This window comes from Mauremys reevesii, linkage group 7 (genome assembly GCF_016161935.1).
Source record: "Mauremys reevesii isolate NIE-2019 linkage group 7, ASM1616193v1, whole genome shotgun sequence".
NCBI classification, from domain to species: domain Eukaryota; kingdom Metazoa; phylum Chordata; order Testudines; family Geoemydidae; genus Mauremys; species Mauremys reevesii.
This window is the reverse complement of record NC_052629.1, coordinates 114,635,810-114,659,784: the sequence shown is the minus strand read 5'-3', so window position 1 is coordinate 114,659,784 and position 23,975 is coordinate 114,635,810. Positions and strand designations below refer to the sequence as shown.

The window sequence follows — 23,975 nt, the reverse complement described above, 5'->3', positions numbered from 1 at the left end:
ACAAACACGATTAACAAACAATAATACAACACACACTAAACTCATTAGAATACTGTATCTTATAAAACAATTCCCACGGAAATTAAAGCTGTCATTCAAAAAACGTCAGCTTGCGGCAGACAGAGAGATAGAGCCATTACTGCCATCACAGGGATCACTATACAATACACGCCCTTTCTGGTGGGTTCTCAAATATATTTGGAAAGAGACACCAAGCGTAGTCAGAGAGAGAGAGAGAGAGAGAAAAGAAAATTCTCTACTATACAGAACCTATATATTGGACATCCGTGTCCCTAGCGTCTGTTTGCCAGAAACTGGGAATGGGCGACAGGGGATGGATCACTTGATTACCTGTTCTGTTCATTCCCTCTGGGGCACCTGGCACTGGCCACTGTTGGAAGACAGGATACTGGGCTAGATGGACTCCCCCACCCCCTTAGTTGTTTATTTTCCAAGCTGAATAGCCCCAGTCTTCTTATCCTCTCCTCATTTGGAAGTTGTTCCATACCCTTAATCATTTTTGCTGCCCTTCTCTGTACCTTTTCCATTTCTAAAATAATGATATTTGAGATGGGTGACCAGAACTGCATGAAGTATTGAAGGTATGGGTGTTATGGCATTATGATATTCACTATCTTAATATCTAAACCTTTCCTAATAGCTCATAACATTCTGTTCGCTTTTTTGACTGCCGCTGCACATTCAGCAGATGTTTTCAGAGAACCATCCACAATGATGCCAAGATCTCTTTATTGATTGGTAACACCTAATTTAGACACAATCATTTTGTATGCATAGTTGGGATTATGTTTTCCAATGTGCACTACTTTGCATTTATCAACACTGAATTTCACCTGCCATTTTGTTGCCCTGTCACCCAGTTTTGTGGGATCCCTTTGTAGCTCTTCACAGTCTGCTTTACTATAGAATAATTTTGTATCATCTTCAAATTTTGCCACATGACTGTTTACCCCTTTTTCCAGATCATTTATGAACACGTTAAACAGCAATCGTCTCACTACAGATCCCTGAAGGACACCGCTATTTACCTCTTTCCATTCTGACCATTTATTCCAACCCTTTGTTTCCTGTCTTTTAATCAGCTACTTAACCACGAGAGGACATTTCCTCTTATCCCATGACTACTTACTTTGCTTAAGAGCCTTTGTTGAGGGACCGTGTCAAAGGCTTTCTGAAAGTCCAAGTACACTATATCCACTGGATCACGCATGTCCACATCTTTGTTCCCCCCCGCTCAAAGAATTCTAATAGAATGGTGAGGCATGATTTCCCTTTGAGAAAGCCATGTTGACTCTTCTCCAACAAATCGTGTTCACCTATGTGTCTGATAATTCTGTTCTTTACTATAATTTCAACCAATTTTCCTGGGATTGAAGTTAGGTTTACCGGCCTAAAATTGCCAGGATCGCCTCTACAGCCTTTTAAAAAAAATGGCATCACATTAGCTATCTTCTAGTCATCTGGTACAGAAGCTGATTTCAGTGATAATTTACATACCACAGTTAGTGGATCTGAAATTTCATATTTGATTTCCTTCAGAACTCTTGGCTGAATACCATCTGGTTCTGGTGACTTATTACTTTTTAAAACCTCCTCTATCAGCACCTGAATCTGGGCCAGTTCCTCAGATTTGTCACCTAAAAAGAATAAGCTCAGGTGTGGGAATCTCCCTCACATCCCCCTCAGTGATGACCGATGCAAGAATTAATTTAGCTTCTCCACAATGGCCTTGTCTTCTTTGTGTGCTCCTTTAAGCACCTTGATCATCCAGTGGCCCCACCGCTTGTTTGGCAGGCTTCCTGCTTTGGATGTACTTAATTTTTTTTTGTTATTAGTTTTTGAGTCTTGCTAGTTGCTCTTCAAATTCTCTTTTGGCTTGAGCATTCCACAATCACCATCCTGCTCAGCTGGTCGGTAATATATTCCTACTGTTATGTTCTTATTATTATTTGAACATACTGCATGACTGCTAACTCACAAATAAATGATTAGGAAATAAAACATAATTATGGTCATGCTACCTTACTGGAGGGTGCATAGTTAAAGGGGTTTACCTCATAACCTAGTAACCGTCCACTACTCATTTTCCAAGGAATGGCATTCCAGGAAACTTCAATTACTGAAGATGACAAGCTTTTTGCAGTGACACCAGAAGGCGCTATGGTAGGCTCTGTATTTGGAAATAAAAATATAAGAGAACAATAGTAAACAGGAATGGTAAATGGTAAAGAGGAAAATAAAAATATCAGCACGGCTTTTAATTGAAAATGGCCTCAGTGATATCTGCTAAGCAAATATTCATCCAGCTGTTGTAATATTATCATATCAAACAGGCATTAAGAAAACCATTCAAGAGATGATTCAAACACGTACCCTCTTCAGCAGAAAACACTGTGGTTACTGGGCTAAATGGCCCTTCTCCTTTATTATTATATACACCAACTTTGACTTCATACGGTGAAAATGGCAGGATGCTTTCATTTCTAAAGACATATCTTGGTGTATCAGGAGATGTGACTACAGTCTGTATCCATGTCGTAACGCCAAGAGGTCGGAAAGCAACAACATATCCAAATCCTTCACCATTTTGTAATTCTTCAGGAACAGGCTGTGTAAAAACAAGGATACAAGTTCATGGGTTATGTACGGTATATTAAAGTGTGCTCCCCTGAGGCTACCTCACGATTTGTACTGTAAGATTGCCTTTAACAACAGAATAAATTGTTAGGAACGTTGCTTGTTTTTCACTAAGTAAACTGGATTGACAGACACTGAGTAAATATTTTTAAAAATGTTGGTCACATTTTATATTAAGGTTCCATTTATAAATTGTTTATAAAGGGTTAAAAAGTTATTAATTGATATTTGTATGAAAAGTTAATAAGTTCATCAGGACACCAAATTGCTTACTACTATGGGTTATAACTATTTAACACCTACTGAAGTGACAACCATCTATAACACATAGTACTTATAAGAACATAAGAAAGGCCATACTGGGTCAGACCAAAGGTCCATCCACACCAGTATCCTGTCTACCGACAGTGGCCAATGCCACATGTCCCAGAGGGAGTGAACCTAATAGGTAATGATCAAGTGATCTCTCTCCTGCCATCCATCTCCACCCTCTGACAAACAGAGGCTAGGGATGTAATGTAACATGAATGTAACATGTTTATAACATTTATTAACCTTTCATAAACAATTTATAAATGAAACCCTTAATATAAAGTGTTACTCAACTGTCTTCCTTACTCCTATGTGCCAGCCTGGATAGTCCAAAACTAGCAGAATCAAGGAGAAGCTCCAGAGTGCCATGGGGAATGGACAAAATTAAAGGCATAATTCTTCTGCTTGACTCTTCAACAATGTTTCTACACTTCTCTTAACGTTTGTGCTAAGCCAGGAGCAATCTCAGGCACGTTAACTATATTTTCTGTTGATTCTATTCTAGGACAGTAACTAATGGAAGTGAAAGCGGGAAGGAAATATGCATAGCAAACATGATAGAATGTTAGCACACTCGTATGTCCTAGATGAGATGCTGCTGAATGCAAGGAGTTTGATCTCTGGGCGGGAATTTGAATGAAAAAAGAGTTATTCTTAGAAGAATTTCTCTTGCCAGAAAACTTACATCCCATGTTATGACCAGTTCAGATCTGCTGCCTCCTCCCCCACTTACTTCAGATGGGGGTATTTCAGGAACTGTGAAGAAGAAACACATAGTTTAGATAAACATATAGACACATACTAAAGAGATGACTTTGTATGACACTAATTATGCTTTGAAAGGAACTCAGAGTTTTACTCAATTTGTTGCTTGAAACAGGGCAGTTGTTTCTACGCTGTTGTGTGGACCCAATCCTTGGAAGCACCAAGCGCTTCTTGCACTCATTTTGCTTGTGCACTTGCTGTGCTTGGCACAGAACTTACAGGAGGAACTCACTGATTTGCAGGATTGCACCCTGGTTTAAATTTAAGAGCCCCCAAACAACTTGAGACATGCTGCAAGCTGTCATGCTGGGTATGTTACACAGATCACTTGTGCAATGCTCTTACTCAGTGTAACTACCACCTTATTGGAATTCTTCAATATATTCTCTTGGGACACATCTTATATGTACCAGGTGCACCAAGATGAAAAGAGAAGAAGAAACGCAAAAGTGGCAAAACCAAACTAACTTGATTTATGAATGAAAAAAAAAAATGACAACCTATACCTAACCTCAGGATAAACAAATTAGCAGTAACCTTGCCAGCATGACAACATTAGATTTTAATGAGAATGATGATTATTGAATAATCCCCTCCCGTGTCCTGAGCAGAAAAATATTACTGTTAGATAACCACACATGCATACTTTATGCTCCAACTCTTTGTATACTCTATAAACCTTTATGATGCTGACTGCAAAGAAAATCCCAATCTTCACTTATACTCAAGTCCCCTTGTGTTTCTCAAGCATTAAAAACAGGGCTTGTTGGATAGAGTAATTTTCTAGTCCTGTGCTTTGCTTTGTTTTTTTTTAAAGACTCCTTTAATACTTCAGTGCTTCAGAGAAAATGCAACTATTCAGTGACCTTCTCTCGTAATTCCATCCTGTAGTGATTAAAATTGGTTTTTCTTATCTTAGCATGTGAGCACCAGAGTGTGTGCTTCGTTATCCATCACCGATGAGTGTTCAATAGCACTAATGGCAGAACATTAAATTTGTGAGGAAGGCAGCGCTCCCATGCTGTACTATGAAAACATTACTGTCTAGTACAAATGATACTTTCTTCTGGATGAACTGAGTGAAAATTTGAAGCAATCCCATGTTGAAACTTGCACTGTTGTACTCCTTTATTTAATGAAATAAAGAAATCCCCTCTACATCCATTGAAATCTGTAGCCTCTACATAGCTGACTGAACACAATGAGATCTCAGCATGCTGTAGCATGTATTTGGGATGTTTTGTTGACAATAGCAGTGGAGCAAGGCCACTCATCTAGCTGCATGGAAAAATCAAAAACAAATTAGTTCTGTGCCTTTATATTGGACCGTAGTTCAAAATTGGCATGAAAAGGATCATAGGTCTGAATGCTGTTTTGTAGCCATGGCATTTTAATTATAAACAAACAAATAGAAAAAACCACTAACCTGCCTCTTCAGTTCTTACTTTTTCTGAGGGTAAACTAGGTTCTCCACCTCCGATTTTGTTATTGGCAACGACACGAAATTCATATTCAACCCAAGGATTTAAATCCACTACCGTGGCCGTGTAAGTGTTTCCATCAATGACATCAGGAACTATTTAATAAAATTGTGGGGCATTAGGAACTTTCCCCCTCTCCTTAAATAACCATTTCAAATGGATATAGACACTATAACAAGGTTTCTTGTTTTACCTGTTGTGACTCTCTGCCAACCCACTGAAAACGGTGTTCTCGCCTGAATAGCGTAAGTAGTGACTGGGCTGTGATTATCTGCACCCTCTTGCCAAGAGAGCTGAGCTGTGGTATCCGTTATTTCATCCACTTTCACGTGTTCAGGGGGGCCAGGGGAGCCTAATACAATCAGAAAGCAGACTGAGACGGGTTGGTGGGATGTTGTGAAGGTAGCAAAACCCACAAATACAGCCCCAACTGGTTCCTATTTTACCAGCACTGTGGGGGAAATAAAACAATTTAGCTTGCAATAAAAATACAAGTTTTCACATTTCCTGAACTTCTGTGTGGTATTTTATAGCTGTGAAAACCAAGTTCTGAAATGGTAATTCCAAAACTATAACACAGATGATAGGTTCTTTCAGGGACCTCTGTTCAGCAGGATTCCTCTACCTTTCCAAATGAAATGCCTTTTTCTTTAGTCTTTGATGTCCTCCTTTAATTTACTAATACGGTTCGGTAGTCCTCCAATTTGTTATCTAAAGCTGTTTTCTGTATGATGCACTGCAGTAATTTTTCAGCACAACATCAGATCAGCACCCTGGACAGCGATTCACTCAGGCAAGCTTCCTGCGGCATGCTGGAAAATCCTGATTCTGAGAGACCCTGTAAAAGATGCTGCTTTTGCCTCACACAAAACAGGAGAGGAAATTATTATTATTATTATGGTGGTAGCACTTCGGAGCCCTAGTCATGGACCAGTAACCCATTGTGCTAGGCACTTGCCAAACAGAAGATGAAAACTGGCCTTGCCCCAGAGGGTGGTGGTAGTGATGAAATGCTCAACAGTTCAGCCACCACGTCAAGTGCATTTTAAAATACACTGAATGAATGTAGATTTTGGAATTTTTGTCACTGTATTAGCAATAAGTTCAGCTAGCTAATCAATAACTAGAGTTTATTTAGCGCTACAGTTTAATCTCTAACAGCTAAAATAAATCTTGAGTTAAGAAAAATACCATCAGATTCCATAATTTGGACTAAATTGTGTCTCGAGGACAAAGCCTCAGGAGTGGCAGGTGTATGAGTAGGCCACAATTGCCTATTTGCTCCTTTGGTGGAGGTCATTCACAACTGCATTTCTATTAGCATCGAGTTTCTACACCCCTGCACTCCCCCACTAGCTCAACTAGCCATGAGAACAGGTGTAAAGCCAGTGCTCCTCCCATTGTCTGCTCCTCCAGATTCCAAGGAGAGTGTAAGTGGGCGTGCAGGGTCCAAGCAGGGCTGTGTGTGCATGCACATGGCGGGTGGGGGGGGGAGTATTCATACTTTCCATTCCTCACTTACACATGTGTATAGTTCAAGTCACAATCTAGCCCCTTCTTTGTTTCACAATGTCAGCTAGGAAAGTCATTAGAAAATAAGATCAGCAAAATAGCCAAGGTTTACCTCGTACTATCAGATCTGCTGCCGATGATACACTATCCACTTCTGTCTTTACCATGCAAACATATTTTCCACTGTGTTTCAGCTGGATGTTTCTAATCATTAAGTCTCCTGATGCACTCTGTTGAATACATAAAGTCATTTTATATTTAATGCAAAGTTCACGTTCTATTAACTAATAAACAAGCAGTCCAAAATGTCCAATGTTTCCAAAGTACACCTGTTCTGTAAGGAGGAGAAAATGTGCTCACTTCATGTTATAACTAATATGCTTCTGTTGACCTCTGACCTCCTGAACTGATTTTGGTAGGTCTGTATCTAACGAGCTTATCTAATTTATATGTTAAGAAATGTTAAAAATGCCAAAAAGGAAAGCAAGTAAAGCTATAATGTAAATAGGGGGAAACAGAAAATTTATAAAAATATTTGTTACAGGCTCTGCAAAAGTATGAGGCCTAGTTAGTTAGCCTACAGTTCTTGGCCTAGGGTTATACGATTTAGCAATATGTATCTTGTGATAAACAAGTAATCCACAAAAGGTCTGTTTACGCTTGAAATAACAGATTTCTAGGGGATTTCTGGAATATGTATGCATGAGGTTAACCACATTAATGTGTTGGAAATATTAGAGAAGTTCTTGACACAAATAGCTTATGTTAGCAATCAGAATGCCAATTATGGTTCCTTGGAATGACATATATGCAAAAAGGGACTGAAACTTAAATCAAATATGGTCCTGGAATTGTAGGGTTGTATGGTCAAGGTGTAGAATGGAAGTGTATACTCAATCCCTAGTTGGGACATCAGGATGACAGGATTGTGTAAACTTCAATGTCATCCACTTACAGTGGTTCTCCACTTACTTTTCCTTCCATCTTCTCTTCTGATACATCTGGTGGTCTCCATTAGGTTGTGAGTATGCACAATGCAGGGGGGTTTGGTATACAGAATACTGCTGATTGTCCGAATAGCAGGGGGACACTGATTTTATTTGGATAATTGGGAGTTCAGACAACTGAGAAGACAGGAACCACTGAGCAGTGGGGTGCCCTTCCCTGCAACCAGAGGCTCCTCCTCCTTCTTGCAGTCCTACCCCGCCAGGAGCCTAGAGTCCCCTTCCTCGCCCTTTGCACCTGCCCGCTGCAACTCCACTGTCACAGCCCTGCTCAGTCACTCCTATGATTTTACTTGTGATGCACTAATCTCATCTCCTATAATACATTAATGTAGTTGCCTGACTCAAAGGACCTCTTATTAGTCACTTGTGGAGTTTGCATTCTAAATAGAAGGGTACACTCTTAAGCCGACTCCTAGTTTAGTCCAGATATAACAGACTTTTAGAAAAGGTAGCCATGTGAAATTGGTATGAAAAAATTCAGCTTCTTCTGTAGGTGTGTGAGTAAAATAGAATGTGACAATGCAAGATTGGATTGGTTTTAGAGAGTCAATTTTGCTCCCCTCCCCAATCAAACTGTTGTGTCCTTACATGAGATAAAATTGTAGGTGAGAATCATAAAACTAATTTTTTTCCTTCTGCAGACTTTCCATGGTAGGTGTTCCATATTTAATGTCACACGAATACCGTTTTTTTTAAAAGGAGTTGTACATTTGTAACTCTTTGGCTGAATTCACACAATTTTAAGATTCCCTTGGTGTTATTTTTGGTTTTTAACTGAGCATTTCATCCACGGTGCATTCTTTTTTCCTCAGACTGCACTGTATGCACTTGCTTTACATTGATTTCCTCCTGTGTGTGGAGAGGGTAGACGTGAGTCTTGACTGATAGCTGTAATTTCAAAATGCACTGGGAAGTGTTAGGTTTGCAACTTAACATTTATTTCTGCAGTACTGCTTTAGGGTTTGATCCTGCATTGGATACACTCTTTCCCTTTCTACAGCCACAGAGGAAGATTCTTCAGAAGAAGGGATATCCCCTCTTTCTTGCTGCTGAGTAACTCCTTATAAGGCATTTCATAGCCCATCTTCCCAAGAGATGAGTCTCTAAGTCAGTTTCTAAACTCAGTTATACTGGGGTAAATCTGGGGTCAAACTGACTCCAAAGGAACTATGCAGGATTTACACTCATGGAGCCAAAATCAGAACCTGGTCCCCCTAACTCAGCCTGATTATAGCCTGGAAATCCTGCCACTTGCAGAAGAATTCTAAACTGGCCATCTATGGATCATTTAGTTGGTAGAAAGGTTCACTACCTGAGGACCTCTATTCAAGGGTTATTACAGGAGAGGGAGCATTGTCTAGAGAGGTCATGTAGTCTACGGGACAGGACACTGGACTGTGAGTCCTAATCATGGTGCTGCTACTGATCTGAGTGACTTTGGGCAAGTCATTCATCACTTGATTGTGCTTCTGTTTCTCCTCCCATCTTTTTTCTTGTGTACTTAGACTGTAAGCTCTTTAGAGAGGGACTGCTTGACTGGGGGTTTGCATGAATCTTGGCTGAAGCCTCTAATACCAATAAAATAGAATACATTAATTAATTTATTATTATTATTGACGTCAACCAAGCCTCAGACAGAAACAATCCAGCCAGAGAAGAGTAGTAAAGTAGTTCTGAATGGCTAGAACATTTAAGAAAAACACACAGACCAATTAGGCCACTGTAAACATCAAAGCCATAGAAAACATGACTTGTAAGGAAAGGCTGAAAGTAGATACATTTAGTTCACAGAAGAGAAGACTGAGCGGGGACAGAACAGTCTTCAAATACATAAAAGGTTGCTAGTTTACAGCAAGGGAGATTTAGGTTAGATATTAAGAACATTTTTCGGACTATAAGAATAGTTAAGCACTGAAACAGGTTACTTAGGGAGGTTATGGAATCCCCATCAGTGGAGTTTAAGAACGGGATGGTTTATGTATACTTAATCTTCCTCAGCTCAGGGGGTGGACTAGATTACCTCTTGAGGTCCTTTCCAATCCTACATTTCTATGAACTTTCCACATTTAGAGCTGATCCTGAGTGGTATTCCACACCCTCAACTCCCATTGACTTCAGTGGGAGGAAAGGGTGCTGACCACATCTTGTGGAGAGTTGTTTAGCACCCTCCAGGACTGAGGTCATAGGAGAGTAGACTGCTACAACAGTCCACTTTGCCCTACCTGCATCTTTAATGGGAGACTACTCATGGACAGAGCATTTTTAGTGTGTCTAAGTTTGGAGTGCACTGGTGAGAATTAACAGCAAAGAATCCTGTGGCACCTTATAGACTAACAGTCGTTTTGCAGCAATGCAGGTGAGAATTAAGTGTTTTATGTCGCAAGAGTAAAACTCCTCAGTAAATGTTCTCCACCTCTCAACAGCGATGTAATTTTTTAAATAGACCACCTCTTCCTCCCATTTGGTGACTAGCTTCCTCCTCAGAGTGACTTTTATTCTGAATAAGTTGCCCTTCCACAGAATGAAGATATGCCCCCTTTTGGAACAGACACATCCTGGAAGACTTGAGAAGTTTTCCTCTTGTTTACTAAAATGTGTTGACCTTCCAAGCATGCTTTCAAGCCCATTTGTCAGGCAGAGGAGTGTTGCATCTGAGGGTGGGAGTCCTGTCTGGTGGGACCTTTCAGTTATATTGGTCATGTGGCTGGTGATTTAATGATGTGTGGGAGAAAGGAGAAGTGCCACTGCTTTGGATGATTGTTGTTTTATAACCCTTACTGCACTTACAAATGTATGCCAAAGTCACTCAGAAATGTACGTGGGCACTCTTTGCTAAGGCTTTCTTTGAGACTGCAATCTGAATGAATAAACATTGAAACTCGTTGGGGTGTTTGTTTTATGTTCACCACCATTAGCACTTGCATTTTGATACTAATATTTCAAGGATCATTTGTTTCCAAAGACTGCCCATTATTAAAATACAAGGCTCTAAAATAAATTTTGCATAAACTTGCAATATTATTACCGGCTTGTGTCTCAGGGATTATTCCTGCTTCATTCAAGTCAAAAGAAATTTCACTGCTGACTTGAATGAGAGCAAAATCAAGCCTTTAGTTTTGATTTTTTTAAGTGCTGGTCCCACTAGTACTACCCATAACCTCTTTGTGTAATGCAACCTAAAAGCATGTTTTTAACAGCTCTCCTTACTATACAGGAATAAATAAATGTAATGTTATGTTCACTAATATAATGTAGATGTAAATAATTACAGGAAAAGAATTTACAAGACAATGCTAACATTGGCTGCAATACCCCACAATATACTGAGGGTATGTCTACACTGCAAATCAGGACGCATGACTGCAATATGTGTAGACATATCCAAGGTAGCTTTAACCTAGTCAGCTTGGGAACCAATAGCAGTGAAGTGATGGCAACACGGGGCTTCAACATGGGCTTATAAGCCCACCTGAGACCCTGCAGATGTACTTAGGTGGCTATCGCTGAAGTGAATGCTGCCGTGACTTCACTGCTACTGGAACTTGAGCTAGCTAGATTAAAGCTAATTTGTGTATCTCTACATGTGCTGTAATCACATCACCAATAGCAGATTAGACCCTGAGACCGAGCAATGCAAAGGCAACCTGGAGTACAGAAACTACCTGACAGGAAGTGCGCATTCAGCACATATTCTCAACATTGCAATTTATCAGCACAAACTAATCTTGTACGAAGCCTTCTACACATAAATTTACCCAGAGGATTGTCAAATAAAATAATGTTACTTTAAATAAAAGTCTGACTGCTCCTTGGATGACAATTTAGAATGGGCTAAACCAAATCCCCTTTTTAGTTGCGGTAAACAATAGAGTTCTGTAGAATAAGTTCCAATATTTTTCATACATTACATCCCAAATAATATGCTGCTATCAAAGTCCTGAAGTTTCACATAAATCATTCTGGGATACCCTGAAAATACTTGGCCAACACTGCTGCGACATAGCTGGTGCTCTCTACTGTCATTGATCATTAGAGAGGTCGCAACAGAGTAAGTTTCATTGGCATCTCTGGCCAGCACAATTAAATCTTTGCTAGTGTGGACAATTTAAGGTGATAGGAAGGTCACCTTCCCTGCTGCATTCTACCCTAACCTATGCAATACAAACTGGCAGCCCATACTATATGAGCACCTGTTACGGCATTGTGCTCCACAGAACTTACAAGCTAAGGCCAGCGTGGAGTGAACCAACATGGTCAGTGTTAAAAGGGAATCCATGCTGCAGCTTTGCTCTGTGTAAGTCTGCAAGTGTGCATCTGTTCTTACTGCTCCTGGATGGAATTGGACTGAAAACAAACTAAATCCATCCTTGCATTTCATTTTGCTGGCTGGAAGACAATTTCAACTGCTGCTGGATTGTCTGAACAGGTGATATCTGAAGCAGTTTACAGGCAATCTGTTCACAATTTCAAAAACTGCTTGATTTGCCATGCTGCTCCTATGACTTATCTTTCTAACAAAAAAGAGACGTAAAACAATGTTATATCCTGGCATTTTGGGGGTCCATATGGAAGAGCTGTATGTTGCATAACAGGTGCTACCATAACCTTTCTAAGAGCTGCTATATGTCAAAGATTGAAGGCACGCCACTTCCCTCAAGAATGTTCCAGGAACTCCCACTACATTATTACATCATTGCTCATCTCAAAGAGAAAACATCAATTGAAAAGTTACTTTGCATTTGCCACAGTCACTGCCAGCCACCACCAAAACTGGGGTCTCTAGCTATTTTTTCATACAGTGAATAAGAACATATGAATTGCCACACGGGGTCAGGCCAATGTCCATCTAGCCCAGTATCCTCTCTTCCAACAGTGGCTGTGCCAGATCCTCCAGAGGGAATGAACAGAACAGAGAAACTTATTGAATGATCATTCCCCTATGATCCAGTCCCAGATTCTGGTAGTCAGAGGTTTAGGGACGCCCAGAGCATGGGGCTGCATCCCTGACCCAATGGCTAACAGCCACTGATGGACCTATCTTCCATGAAGTTATCTAATACTTTTTTGAATCCAGTTATAATTTTGGCCTTCATGACATCCCCAGCAATGAGTTCCACAGGTTAACTGTGTGTTGTGGGAAGAAGTGCTTCCTTATGTTTGATTTAAACCTACTGCCTATTAATTTCCTTGGGTGACCCCTCGCTCTTGTGTCACGTGAAGGAGTAAATAATACCTCCTCATTCACTTCCTCCACGCCATTCATGGTTTTATAGCTCTCTATCATATCCCCCTTTAGTCATATATTTTCTAAACTGAAGAATCCCAGTCTAGGATACTTACCAGGATGTGAGAGACCCCCATTATTATAACAAATGGAAAAGTAAGCTTTGAGCAGTGAAAGGGAAAACCTGGAGCTTTTCTCATGTGTGTGACTAAAAACGAAATACAACACCTGATTTCAAAATGAAGCAATCCTCTTTTGTGTTGTAGAGTCTGGAAGCTTAAAATTTTAGAAGCCAAGTTTGCTCATTCATTGTAATCAACCAACCATTTTGCTAACTAGACAGAAAGCGTTCAGAGACTGACACAATTCAGCGAGTGTCTGAAAATATAGACAAGTATTTTACAAGAGCCGAATGTCTTAATTAGAAGCCCAGATTGTGGCTTTTGTGACACCGCCCTGAGCAGGGAGTGGTGCAGAACCATACATCAGGAGGAGCACTGGAGAACGTGAGCGCTCAGACAATAATTGCATTGAGTCCTTAGAAACAGCGTACATGGGCCAGATCCTCAGCTGATGTAAATCAGTATAGCACCATTGACTACAATGAAGCTATGCCAATTTACACCAGCTAAGGATCTGGCCTCAAACTTTTAATATATTTTTTTTATTTACATACCCGTATCATTCAAATACATTATTTCAAATTAGGCCAAAATATTCAGATGACATGGGGTCTTATACTGTCTGCTATGTTTATAACATGTCCCCGCATAGACGCAGCTTTGAAAAGATCATCCTGGATTTATGTCATGCTTTAGTCTGTACTGATGAAGGAATGAATGGTCCTCCCCTATACCAGATACTGGGGCAGTAATTTGCACATTCCAGCTTTGGTCTTGAAGGGAGCTCAAGCTGATAACTGTTGCCTTTGCCTGGGATGGAGAAGTGTTTAAATCCTCTTTTAGTTCTTTTGGGGATATGAAGATTTGACAGTTACAAATCAGAAATGCCTTTCAGATTTATCAAAGGGTCTCCAAGGCTTACACAAACCTTCCAATCATCTTGAACCCATTTATGAATTTTCCTTTGAAACTATGTAATGCCATTGCACAGTAGTTGGATGCAAAACCAGGTGACACTCAGCAATTTTTATGAAGAGCTGATGTAGAGAGCTACACAGAGGAAGCCATTCACAGTGCACAGCAAATGTTATTGGTCCTACAATGCAGGAACTCTGCTACATATTCTTGAGTAACTCTCTTCTAGCACCCTAATTATTTACCTATATACACGTATAGAGATCTCTTGTAACAGTTATGTTAAAACTTTGTGTGGGTTTAAACCCAAACCTCGGAGTGAAATTTGAGGTGGTACAAATCTACACAGACAAACTCGACATAAGGTTCACACAAACTTCTTACCAGCCTTGCTTTGTAGAACTGCACTGCTGACACATCTAACTCTGATATTGCTCTCTCTTAAGCGGACTATGTAATGTCAGGATAATAGGAGCCCTCTCTGATGCTTATTCATGGAGACTTCAGTATTTTTAGGTATGAATCAAAGTGATATTGTTTGGAAAAAATATATTTGATGGTAAAGTCAATTTGTGGTTGACTGTGGCAAAGACTAAAACATCTACGTTGTGCACCATTGAGGAATGCAAACACTGCGAAGAACATGGGATGCATCTCATGAAGTACCTATTTAAACAGATTTATGTGTGGCAGCAAACAACTTGTTTTCAATTTATCTGGATCCTCACCTATGATTCAAAGAGATATTGTGGTTGTGGGGTGTACATAACTTTCGTAATTTTTTAATTCTTTTGTGTTATTGGGCTTCAGGTATCTAATATCTGCATTATGGAATATGTAAAGCAGCAAGGTCTGTGCCTGTAATTCTGAACAGCTGATCTCCTTTGGGGAAGGCAATTCTACAATACTAAAGGGTGTGACAACCCTGCAGCTGGGAGTGGGCTTCCCAGCTGGGGTAGACAGACTCGTTAGCTCTGCTCAAGCTAGGATGTTAAAAATAGCAGTGTAGCTGGGGGCAGCACAGACGGGGATTCAGGCTAGCCCACCAAGGAGCCTAGGTGGGTTTGTTCTCAACTGGCTAGCCTGAGCTGGCAACTGGGCTACCTCTAGCTACACTGCTATTTTTAGTGTGCTGGCTTAAGCAGAGCTAGCATGCATCTGTCTACCCAAGGTGGGAAGCATACTCCCAGCTGCAGTGTAGACGTACCATAAGAAGAGAAGATCTGGTTGTATTTTGGCTACCATGTTAAATTTAAAAAAACAAAAACAAAACAAAAAACTGAAGTCACAAAGCGTGCAACATTTTTGCTCTTTTAAGTCAACCTTGTCTTCAAGATACATGCACCTATAATCAGAGAAACAAATGTTCACAACTTACCCCACCTACTTTCTCAAAATGAGAGGCATCTCTTTTGAAATCGGTGAGCGTTCCATTGAAATACCATGCAAAGCCAATGTCTAGCAATGGATCGTGCTGAACTTGGCACGGCAAGATTACACTCTCTCCAACTGTCACATCCATGTTTGAAGGTGCCAGAATTATCCTTGTTGGCTCTATGGAGAGCAGAAATAGTCATTTTAGCCATCTCAGCAGTTATCCCACCTTTCTGTGTTACTGAGCTTGCTTTAAACATTCACATTCTATAAGATGCATTTGACCAGTGGCAGTCACTTTAGGTTAGTAAAATTCCACATTGCAAATATTATTGATCGAATTCTGTTCCTGAAGTATTGTGAGAGCTTATTAACCTCAATAGGAGGTCCTTGTGGCTCAGAGTATAATGTGACCTGCTGCGTAGTTTGTAGTGCTCAACAAATTGCAACACACACAAAAAAGTACAGTTCTATAGAAAATCTAATATTGCTAATAATTAAAGGAAAAATCTTCCTCTCTGATCCACACTGTGGATTTCTGTTGGATTCTCCTGCATGCTTTTTGTATTATTAGTGGAAGATCTACATGTCGAGCAAGCACAGAATGTGAAAGCAGCAAAGAGAGATCCAGACTAACATGGCTACCCCTCTGATACTTCACAGAATGTGGTAATTTTAGTGATTAATCTATCTCAAAGTGCTTTACAAACACCAGTTAACTCTCAAAACAGGTTGAAACTGAAAGTAAAAAATAGACCCATTTTACAGATAGCCAAACTGAGGAAGCATGGTTTAATTTTTTGCCCTAGATTATACAATGAGTCAGTGTGCAAGCCAGTAGTTGTATCCAGATGACCTTACTCCAAGTGCCCTGGTCTAGTAACTATTTCACAATATAGATTAGAGATTTCCCCTCTAAATTTAAAAAAGAGCCAGAACTGATCTATTTTTATTTAACTATTTTTAAACATACAACTCCTCAGACCCTTTACCTCCATTCACACACAATATACCCACTACAGCCCAAATTTTGAACTCCTATGCTTCTTGCAGATTCTACTTGCTGGACTTATTGCAATTCAGAGCCATTTCAAATAATCGTATTAAAACCCCCCAAACATACCTGTAACTATTAAGCTTGTTGTGCTACTAGCTGTTCCAAACTGATTCTCTGCCAGGCAAGAGTAACTTCCAGCATCTAATTTAGTCACATTAGCTAGGCTTAGGCCTCCATCTTTTAATAACGTTATTCTAAAAAAAAAAAAAAAGATGGAGAGATGAAAAATGCATCACTGGTTTGCAGAAGACAAATGAACATTCACCTTATTACATCACTGCAAAATGGATCAATCTCCAAACTGATGTTTTAAAATTTAACTGCTATGCAGTGATGATATGCAGCAGAGGAATCTGGCCCACTGTGTGTTCGCATGCTATAGAAAATACATTAACAAGTCTGTTTTCCTTGGGGAAAATCCAGAACCTTGCTCCTCCCCCAAAACTGGTTCCAGAGCCTGGGAGAGGCAGGTTTCCTGTTGTCTGCATAAAAGTTTCTTCCTTAGCTCTCCACCACCCCTATACTGCAGAGCATGGCTCAGTGGATGTTCTCTGCCTAGGTGATTGGTTGTTAATTTGGGGTCCTGCAAAAGGAGGCAAGATGGCTGCAAGGGGTAGTGCAGCCGTGAAACTGCAACGGTAGTGACTGAGAAGCTCTGCTGCCACTCTTTGGCTTGGAGAGAGAAGGTCTGCATGGCAGATGTGAAGGAAAGATCTGAGTGCACCGCCTGGTTGCTTCAGCTGTGTATTGGAAACAAAACTTGTCCCTTAGAAGTTGCTTGTTTCAGTGGGCTGTACCGTCATTAATAGAGTACATGGGATTTAGTTATCCTGCAAATAATACACAATACAAAATGTTTTTTTTCTAGGCGCAACAGACACTCATGTTTCAGGGTAATATTTGCTATAGAGTGAATAAATGTAGCATTTCCAGACTACAACTTATTCTTGTGGTTTGATGGAATCAATGACCTTCATCTCCACTATGATTGTATAAAACCAACAATCATCTGTGATCACAGATCACGACTAAGATACTGTAGCCAGGCTCCATACTATTGCTACACTGCTCTTAACCTTAAGGTGGAACAATTGCCCAATTAACCGTTAAAACCACATACAGCGGCTCTATGTGTTTCAGGAATGCTCTTCTTTTAGACTAGCTGAAAGGAGAGAATATTTAAATATACCAAGATGCAAACAATTAAACTAACAGGTTTATCCACTAGTACAATAAATAACGAAGCAGCTTTGGATTACAAGAGACACTTTGCATTGTTAATTTGAGGATACATACGGACAGATGTTCAGGGTAAAGAATAAGAAAAGTACTTATGACTAATGCATGACAGTTTAAAAGGCAAGTGTGATGATAATAATGCATAACGAAATACATGCCTGCAAAAATTAGAGCTTAAATTTATCACTTTAACATTCTCTTGTAATAACATGAAAAACGTTCAAATGCATCTGAGAGGATAAAAAATTCAAATTTATTTCTAACTCCAACGATCTGACATGCATCCCCAGTAAAAGTTTTATCATTTGGCTTTACTCGGGGACTACTCTCAATTTTAAACAATAATACTCACCTATTCAGACAGGAGCTCCTTCATTGCTGTGGCAGACGCTCTCAGCCACATAGCGTGCGTGGTGCTCACTGGCAGTATAATACGCCAGAGGCAGTCTGGCTGCCTGGGACCTGATTTGGTTAATGTACCCACACAGCGAAGATACAGTTAAGATACCCTTCCACTGTGGCAAATGTCACGCAGCCATGCAAGGAGTGTGTCACTCTGAGGGCTGCAGAAAGATGCATATGTACGTTTATGCAGCCAGAGGATATAGGATGACGACACTGGTCAACCACAGTAGACACCTGGCATGCTTGGAGCGATAGGATGGGGGAGGGAGAGGAAGGAACTGAGGGATCACTGCTAGCCCTGTTTTGTAGGGCCATGTGTGTTGCTAATAGAACTGGTTAAAAATGTTGTCAATTTTCTTCACCCCCACTCCTGGAAAAGGAGGGTTTTTTTAGCAAAATTGAAATTTTCATGGAAAAATGTCAGTTTTTGTCAAAAATGTTCAAATGTTCATAGAAAAACTTAAAATTAAAAACTAGTATTTTTTTGGCAACTAAAGAAAAATAGGTTTTAAACCAATTATTTTTGGTTTTGTTTTTTCAGCATCTCAACAGCACCTTATCCCCACCCCTTCAAAAACCAATCTTACAAAGAAAAATAATAATGCAAACTAAACAATGAACATTTCATTAACCTTTTTTTTGTAGAAGACAAAAATCATTTCCCAATCAACTTTAGTTTCCACCTTATTGTGAGAAAAATTACCCTATATCACACTTGCATAATGGCTGGTGTGAGAGCAGGGTTGCAGTATAACCTGGCATATCTGAGCTAGTCTAGATACTGCATCAGTCCAAAAATATTCACATAGAAGGGTGAAAATGGATGACAAAGATGCTTTAATTCAGACATTTGGATTAGTTTCCCTTTCACTACTGCTGCCCCATTTACATAAGCCACACCTCTTTTCCTGTCTGCAACTCCAATTAGGAGATTTAGAACACAGTAATAAACACAATAAACTGCACCAGTATGCAACTATTTCCGTATTATTTACAAATCCCTTGCATTTAAATCCTTATGTAACCCTTTACAGAGCTGACAAACAGAGCCCAAAAATACTAGTGGACAGACAGATGTAGTCTAAAAACAAAATTAGGATCAGAAAAAATGTCGACAAAAATTGGAAAGAGAAAAATAACTTATTAATTTGTAGAAAGATATGCAGACGATGCAATAAGAGGATGTTAAAGGGAAGGAGAAAGCATGTATTAAACAAATTTATGTGGATTCAGATTTTTAAGATGTTCACTTAGATTTAGAACATTTTATCTGGCAAAAACAGTATCACTAGATATATCTAGATTCTTGACTATGTATTTGTGTGTTGGTGGGGGGCGGTGGATTAGGACCATAGGCGCCTACTTTTACTTTTGCCCAGGGGTGCTCCACCTCCTGCTCCACCCTAAGGCCCCACCCCACTCTGTTCCTTCCCCAAAGCCCCACCTTCACTCTGCCTCTTCCCACCCTCAATCCACCTCCTCCGAGGCCCCCGCCTTCCCGCCGCCCTCTGGTCTCTACCATCCCACAATTCCTTCCCTGAGCCCCCATCAGCTCTTTGGTGACACCTCTGATCTGCTCTTTGGCAGCACCCCATATCAGATAATTGGGGGTGCCACCAAACAGCTGTGGGAGGTGGGCACTGCTCCTGGGTAAAAAGTTATTTTCAGTAGTGTGGTTTAACTTGGTGTGAAACTGGAGTGAGCTGCACCATTACAAATGCCTTTTGATCACAATGTATATTAGATGGCACATACATAGTGATTAAGGGTTAATAAATAATTAATAGACATTTAAGCATGTTGCAGATATGATTCATTGGTTTTGTAGATAGTTATAAGAACTTCAAGAGACAGTATTTTTAGAACGTTATCAATCATGGTTAGAAGCAATCTATTGAACTGCTGGACTCTATAACAATCTGTGTTTTCTGCACAAGGGGTTTGCATTAGTGTAGCTACATTGATGTAGATATCTCAGTGCAAAAAAATAAAGTGTTGACAAGGCCTTAGATCAAGCAAAAGAGAAAATTGGATCAGGGTGTTAAAAAAAAGTCTATTGTTTAATTAAAACAAATGACATTTAGAGTGCTTTGAGCTATTTGCAAGTCGAGCTTGTCTGAAATAATGAAGGAACAAGCTTATTAAAACTGGATATATTTAAGAATCACATTATTTTTCAGAATTAAACAAAACAAATCAATTCTTGAAAAACTGTATGGTCAAAATAAAATCTTTATTGGTAAATTAAAAACCAAGCTCTTTACTTTTTCAATTACTAAAGCAGCAAATACAGCTCAGCTGATGGAGAGAATTGTCCCTGAAGTATCTGCTAACCTCCATCACCATCTCCCTGTAATTCTAGACAATCTAAACTTATATATATTAAGAGTCAGAAATCTACACTTTTAAACAAAGCAAATATCTTTCCAGCAGGCTGGCTTTCAAGAAGTGACCTAGATTTCTACTTATTAGCTTATAATACATAAAAACGAGACTGCTTTCTAGCGTTCCACATATTTATAGTATATTTCAATACAGCACAATAGAGAAAGACTCAATACTAATTTTCAGAGACTAGATTCAATTTTCAAATACCCGCACATGCACTTTTGGTGCATTAACATTCTGCCTTTGTAAGTGAACAGGAAACAGTGCAGTAAAAATGCGTGCACTTGTATATACATGGAGACTAATTTGAGGTCTCACTGATAATCAAGCCCAAGGTGTTAAAATATTAGGGTTGATTTTTTTTTTTACACACAAAAAAATGACAGCTCTTCCTACCTCCATAGATATAGAAGAAATGGTTCATTGATAGTAATCTCTCCTCCAAGTATCAGGGAAGGAAGGAAGGAGAAAATACACTGACATGGCTGCTAGCCCCATGCCCTTTATTAGGCAAGCTGAGGCATGGCTTTGTATGGGAAAATTTGGCAATAAGTCAGGAGATAGGAAGGTAGGATGGGAACACAGGAATTACCACACTGGATCAGTCCATGCAGTCCATTATTGTGTCTCCAGAGGCTTCAGATAAAGGTATAAGAAACCCTTTAGTGATCTATCCCTAACATTAGTGGTCATCCTGATCTCCAGTAGTTAGAGACTGGCTTATGCCCTGAAGTACGAGGTTAAATATTCCTTCCAAAATTCATTAAGATAACTCTCGATATTCACGCAAGGGTCCAACAACTTTTGGACTCAACAACTTTTCGTCTCCCGCAGGCATAGAGTGGCTACAGAGGAGATCTTACAGCAGTGGAGCTGCAGAGCGCTAAACAAGGCTGATGGACCATTACCTACTACATGGCTATTCTTTGGCAGGAAAGGGGGTTGGGGCAAAAATGGACATCTTAGCAAAAACACAGCATGGACAGACTGCCTGTCACCTTGCTCCCAGCTGGAAATGCTTCACAAAAGGGGCAGACAATGCAAGACACCCCTCTTTCTCTCCTTGCCCATCATATTCTCTGCATCCGAAAAGAAAAAGGAAGCAGCCATCAGACTCTGGAGGAGGGGTCTACACAACAGACCTATATTGGTATGACTACGTCGCTCAGGAGTGTGAAAAATCCACACCCCTGAGCAATGTAGTTCTACCGACCTAACCCCCCACATGTGGACAGTGCCATGTCGATGGGAGAGCTTCTCATGTCGACATAACTACCACCGCTCACAGAGGTGGATTAACTACACCAATGGGAGAGGTTCTCCCATCAGTGTAGGAGCCCCTTCACTTAAGCACTAAAATGGCGCAGCTGTATAGGGTCAGCTGTGCTGATGCAGCATTTTAAGTGTAGACCTGCCTTCAGACAGCTGGAAGCATGTGGTGGGAAATCTTTGTTTTGAATCTAATATTAAATTAGGCACCAATAAGCATTTTATCTTGATTTTTCTTGTAACCGTTTCTGACTTTTATGCCTCATTACTTGTACTCATTTAAAATCTATCTCTGTGCAGTTCATAAACTTGTTTTATTATTTTAGCTAATCCAATGTGTTTAAGTTGAAGTGTCTCGATAACTATTTAAAATAATAAGATGTATTTTGTAATTCCCTTAAAGCAATAACACACTTACTACATCTGTATTGTCCAGGGAAGGGCTGGGCAGTACAGGACATACATTTCTGGGGAAGATCTGGGACTGGGAGTGTTGGGGTCACTCTGCAGCATAACCCAGGCTGGCAAGAGCCAAGGTGTGGCTGGCTAGCTGCAATACACACAGTCATAGCTGGGCGTGACTTACATGCTGAAGGCTCTTCGTGAGCAGTCCAGATTGTAGGCGACAGCAACAAGGCGTTGTGAAGGGCATGACAGGTGCCCTTGACAGGAGAGGTGACACAGCTACTCATTAGTCTGGATTGTGCCCCGGTATGTCACAATAGGTATAACTTAAAGGGTTTTCAATAAAATAATAATCAGGTCAGGACAATAATGGACAATGCAATAAATATAAGTTCATCACCAACTCCTCAAGACACTCTAAGTAGTTCAGTATCCATTAGATAAAAATCAGGTGGCTAATCATGCATGAGAATTTCATTACAGCATATAAGAATTCAACACATAGGGCCTGATCCTCAGCCTGACCAGGGGTATGGCAACACAACCCATCTCTAAAGCCTGTTTCATCCATCTGAGGATTCCACCTGTGTAATCCATGGGTAGCATGGAGTTCTTATAGCAGCTCTAACAACAGAATTTCCAGTCCCTGGCACTGGGGGCATTCCTGGCAGAAAGCAGCTAAGGCCAGGGCATTTCTATCCCATCAGGCTGCTCAAAAATAAACCATGCCCAGGATTAAGTTGATGGGAGTCTTTTTATTGACTTCAGCACCAGCTGAAACCACTTTTGTGTCCACCCTAGGACCAGTGTGGCTTGCGCAGGGAATCTGGCCCATACTATAAAACTAGGTAAAAACTGTATATTTTACCCATCAAATTCAAGTTAAATTAGATCTGATTATTCACTAAAACCCGCCCCTCCATAAACACACAAGATTAAAGCCCTGATCCCGTCTCAGTATTTGCTACTGGGGACCCTGTTTATTCAGTCCCAGACAGGACTGTAGCGTGAAATCAGGACTCAGTAATGAGACAGTAAGTGAATACAAGCTTGTTACTCTTCAGATCACAACGTTTTATTACTAAAGTAACAACAAAGCTAAATCCCAACTGCTTTTTTGTATTTATCAGATTATTCAGCATAAAAGCAACAAAATTAGGCTCCTATTGATATGATAATAAACACAAATGTATTATTTCCCGGTACACAACACTTCAATACAAAGGATCAGTAGGAAACTAGGTCAACACTGATTTTTATATATCAGTCAAACTCCAGCTAAATTGAACCAGATTACTCAACAAGAAAGCTAGCATCATTAAATTCATATTGATGTCCTGGTAAGTAAATGCAAATACGTTACCTTTCCAGATCACACACAGTTTCAAACCATAGATCAAACGTAAGTAAAAGTTACTTAATTCAAATTCTAGTCAAGATGAATCCACTTACTGATCCTCATCAGACTCATTCAACTACTACTACGTCCAGCCCTCAGTAGTCTGAGGTGACCCGCAACCAGGCCAAACGGTAGGGATGAAAATGTTCGAGGAAAGGACAGAGTGGATCAGGGGAATTCAATGGGGCATCGCTCTCGAGTGCACTTTCAAAAGGAGTGCTTCTGGCCTCCAGGATGCTTCACTGGGCCAGGCTCTGTGGGAGGAGGAAGGGCAGTGATGGCTAAAACTTGTGTGTCTAACCCTACTCTTAGCAGACTCCTGATGAGCTTTGATGGCGGGAGTGGCCGGAACTGCTTCCATGCAGATTGCAGTATATGCATGCCCAGCAAGCAAAGGATGGCCCAAGTGTTCTTCAATCCGTTTAGCCTTGCATATATTTGTT

At 40.2% G+C, this 23,975-nt stretch overlaps 1 protein-coding gene across 1 annotated transcript in view; it reads right to left on the bottom strand.

Annotated features, from left to right (window-relative positions):
* CNTN3 (contactin 3) overlaps nt 1–23,975 on the bottom strand; it is a 225,926-nt gene that overhangs the window by 11,955 nt on the left and 189,996 nt on the right. Inside the window, exons 10-17 of the mRNA XM_039482772.1 lie at nt 16,494–16,621; nt 15,375–15,550; nt 6,841–6,958; nt 5,410–5,568; nt 5,162–5,311; nt 3,656–3,726; nt 2,395–2,629; nt 2,076–2,191 (exon numbers count right to left, since the gene is read on the bottom strand). Of these exons, the coding sequence (XP_039338706.1) occupies nt 2,076–2,191; nt 2,395–2,629; nt 3,656–3,726; nt 5,162–5,311; nt 5,410–5,568; nt 6,841–6,958; nt 15,375–15,550; nt 16,494–16,621 (1,153 nt within the window). The remainder of the gene's footprint in view (nt 1–2,075; nt 2,192–2,394; nt 2,630–3,655; nt 3,727–5,161; nt 5,312–5,409; nt 5,569–6,840; nt 6,959–15,374; nt 15,551–16,493; nt 16,622–23,975) is intronic.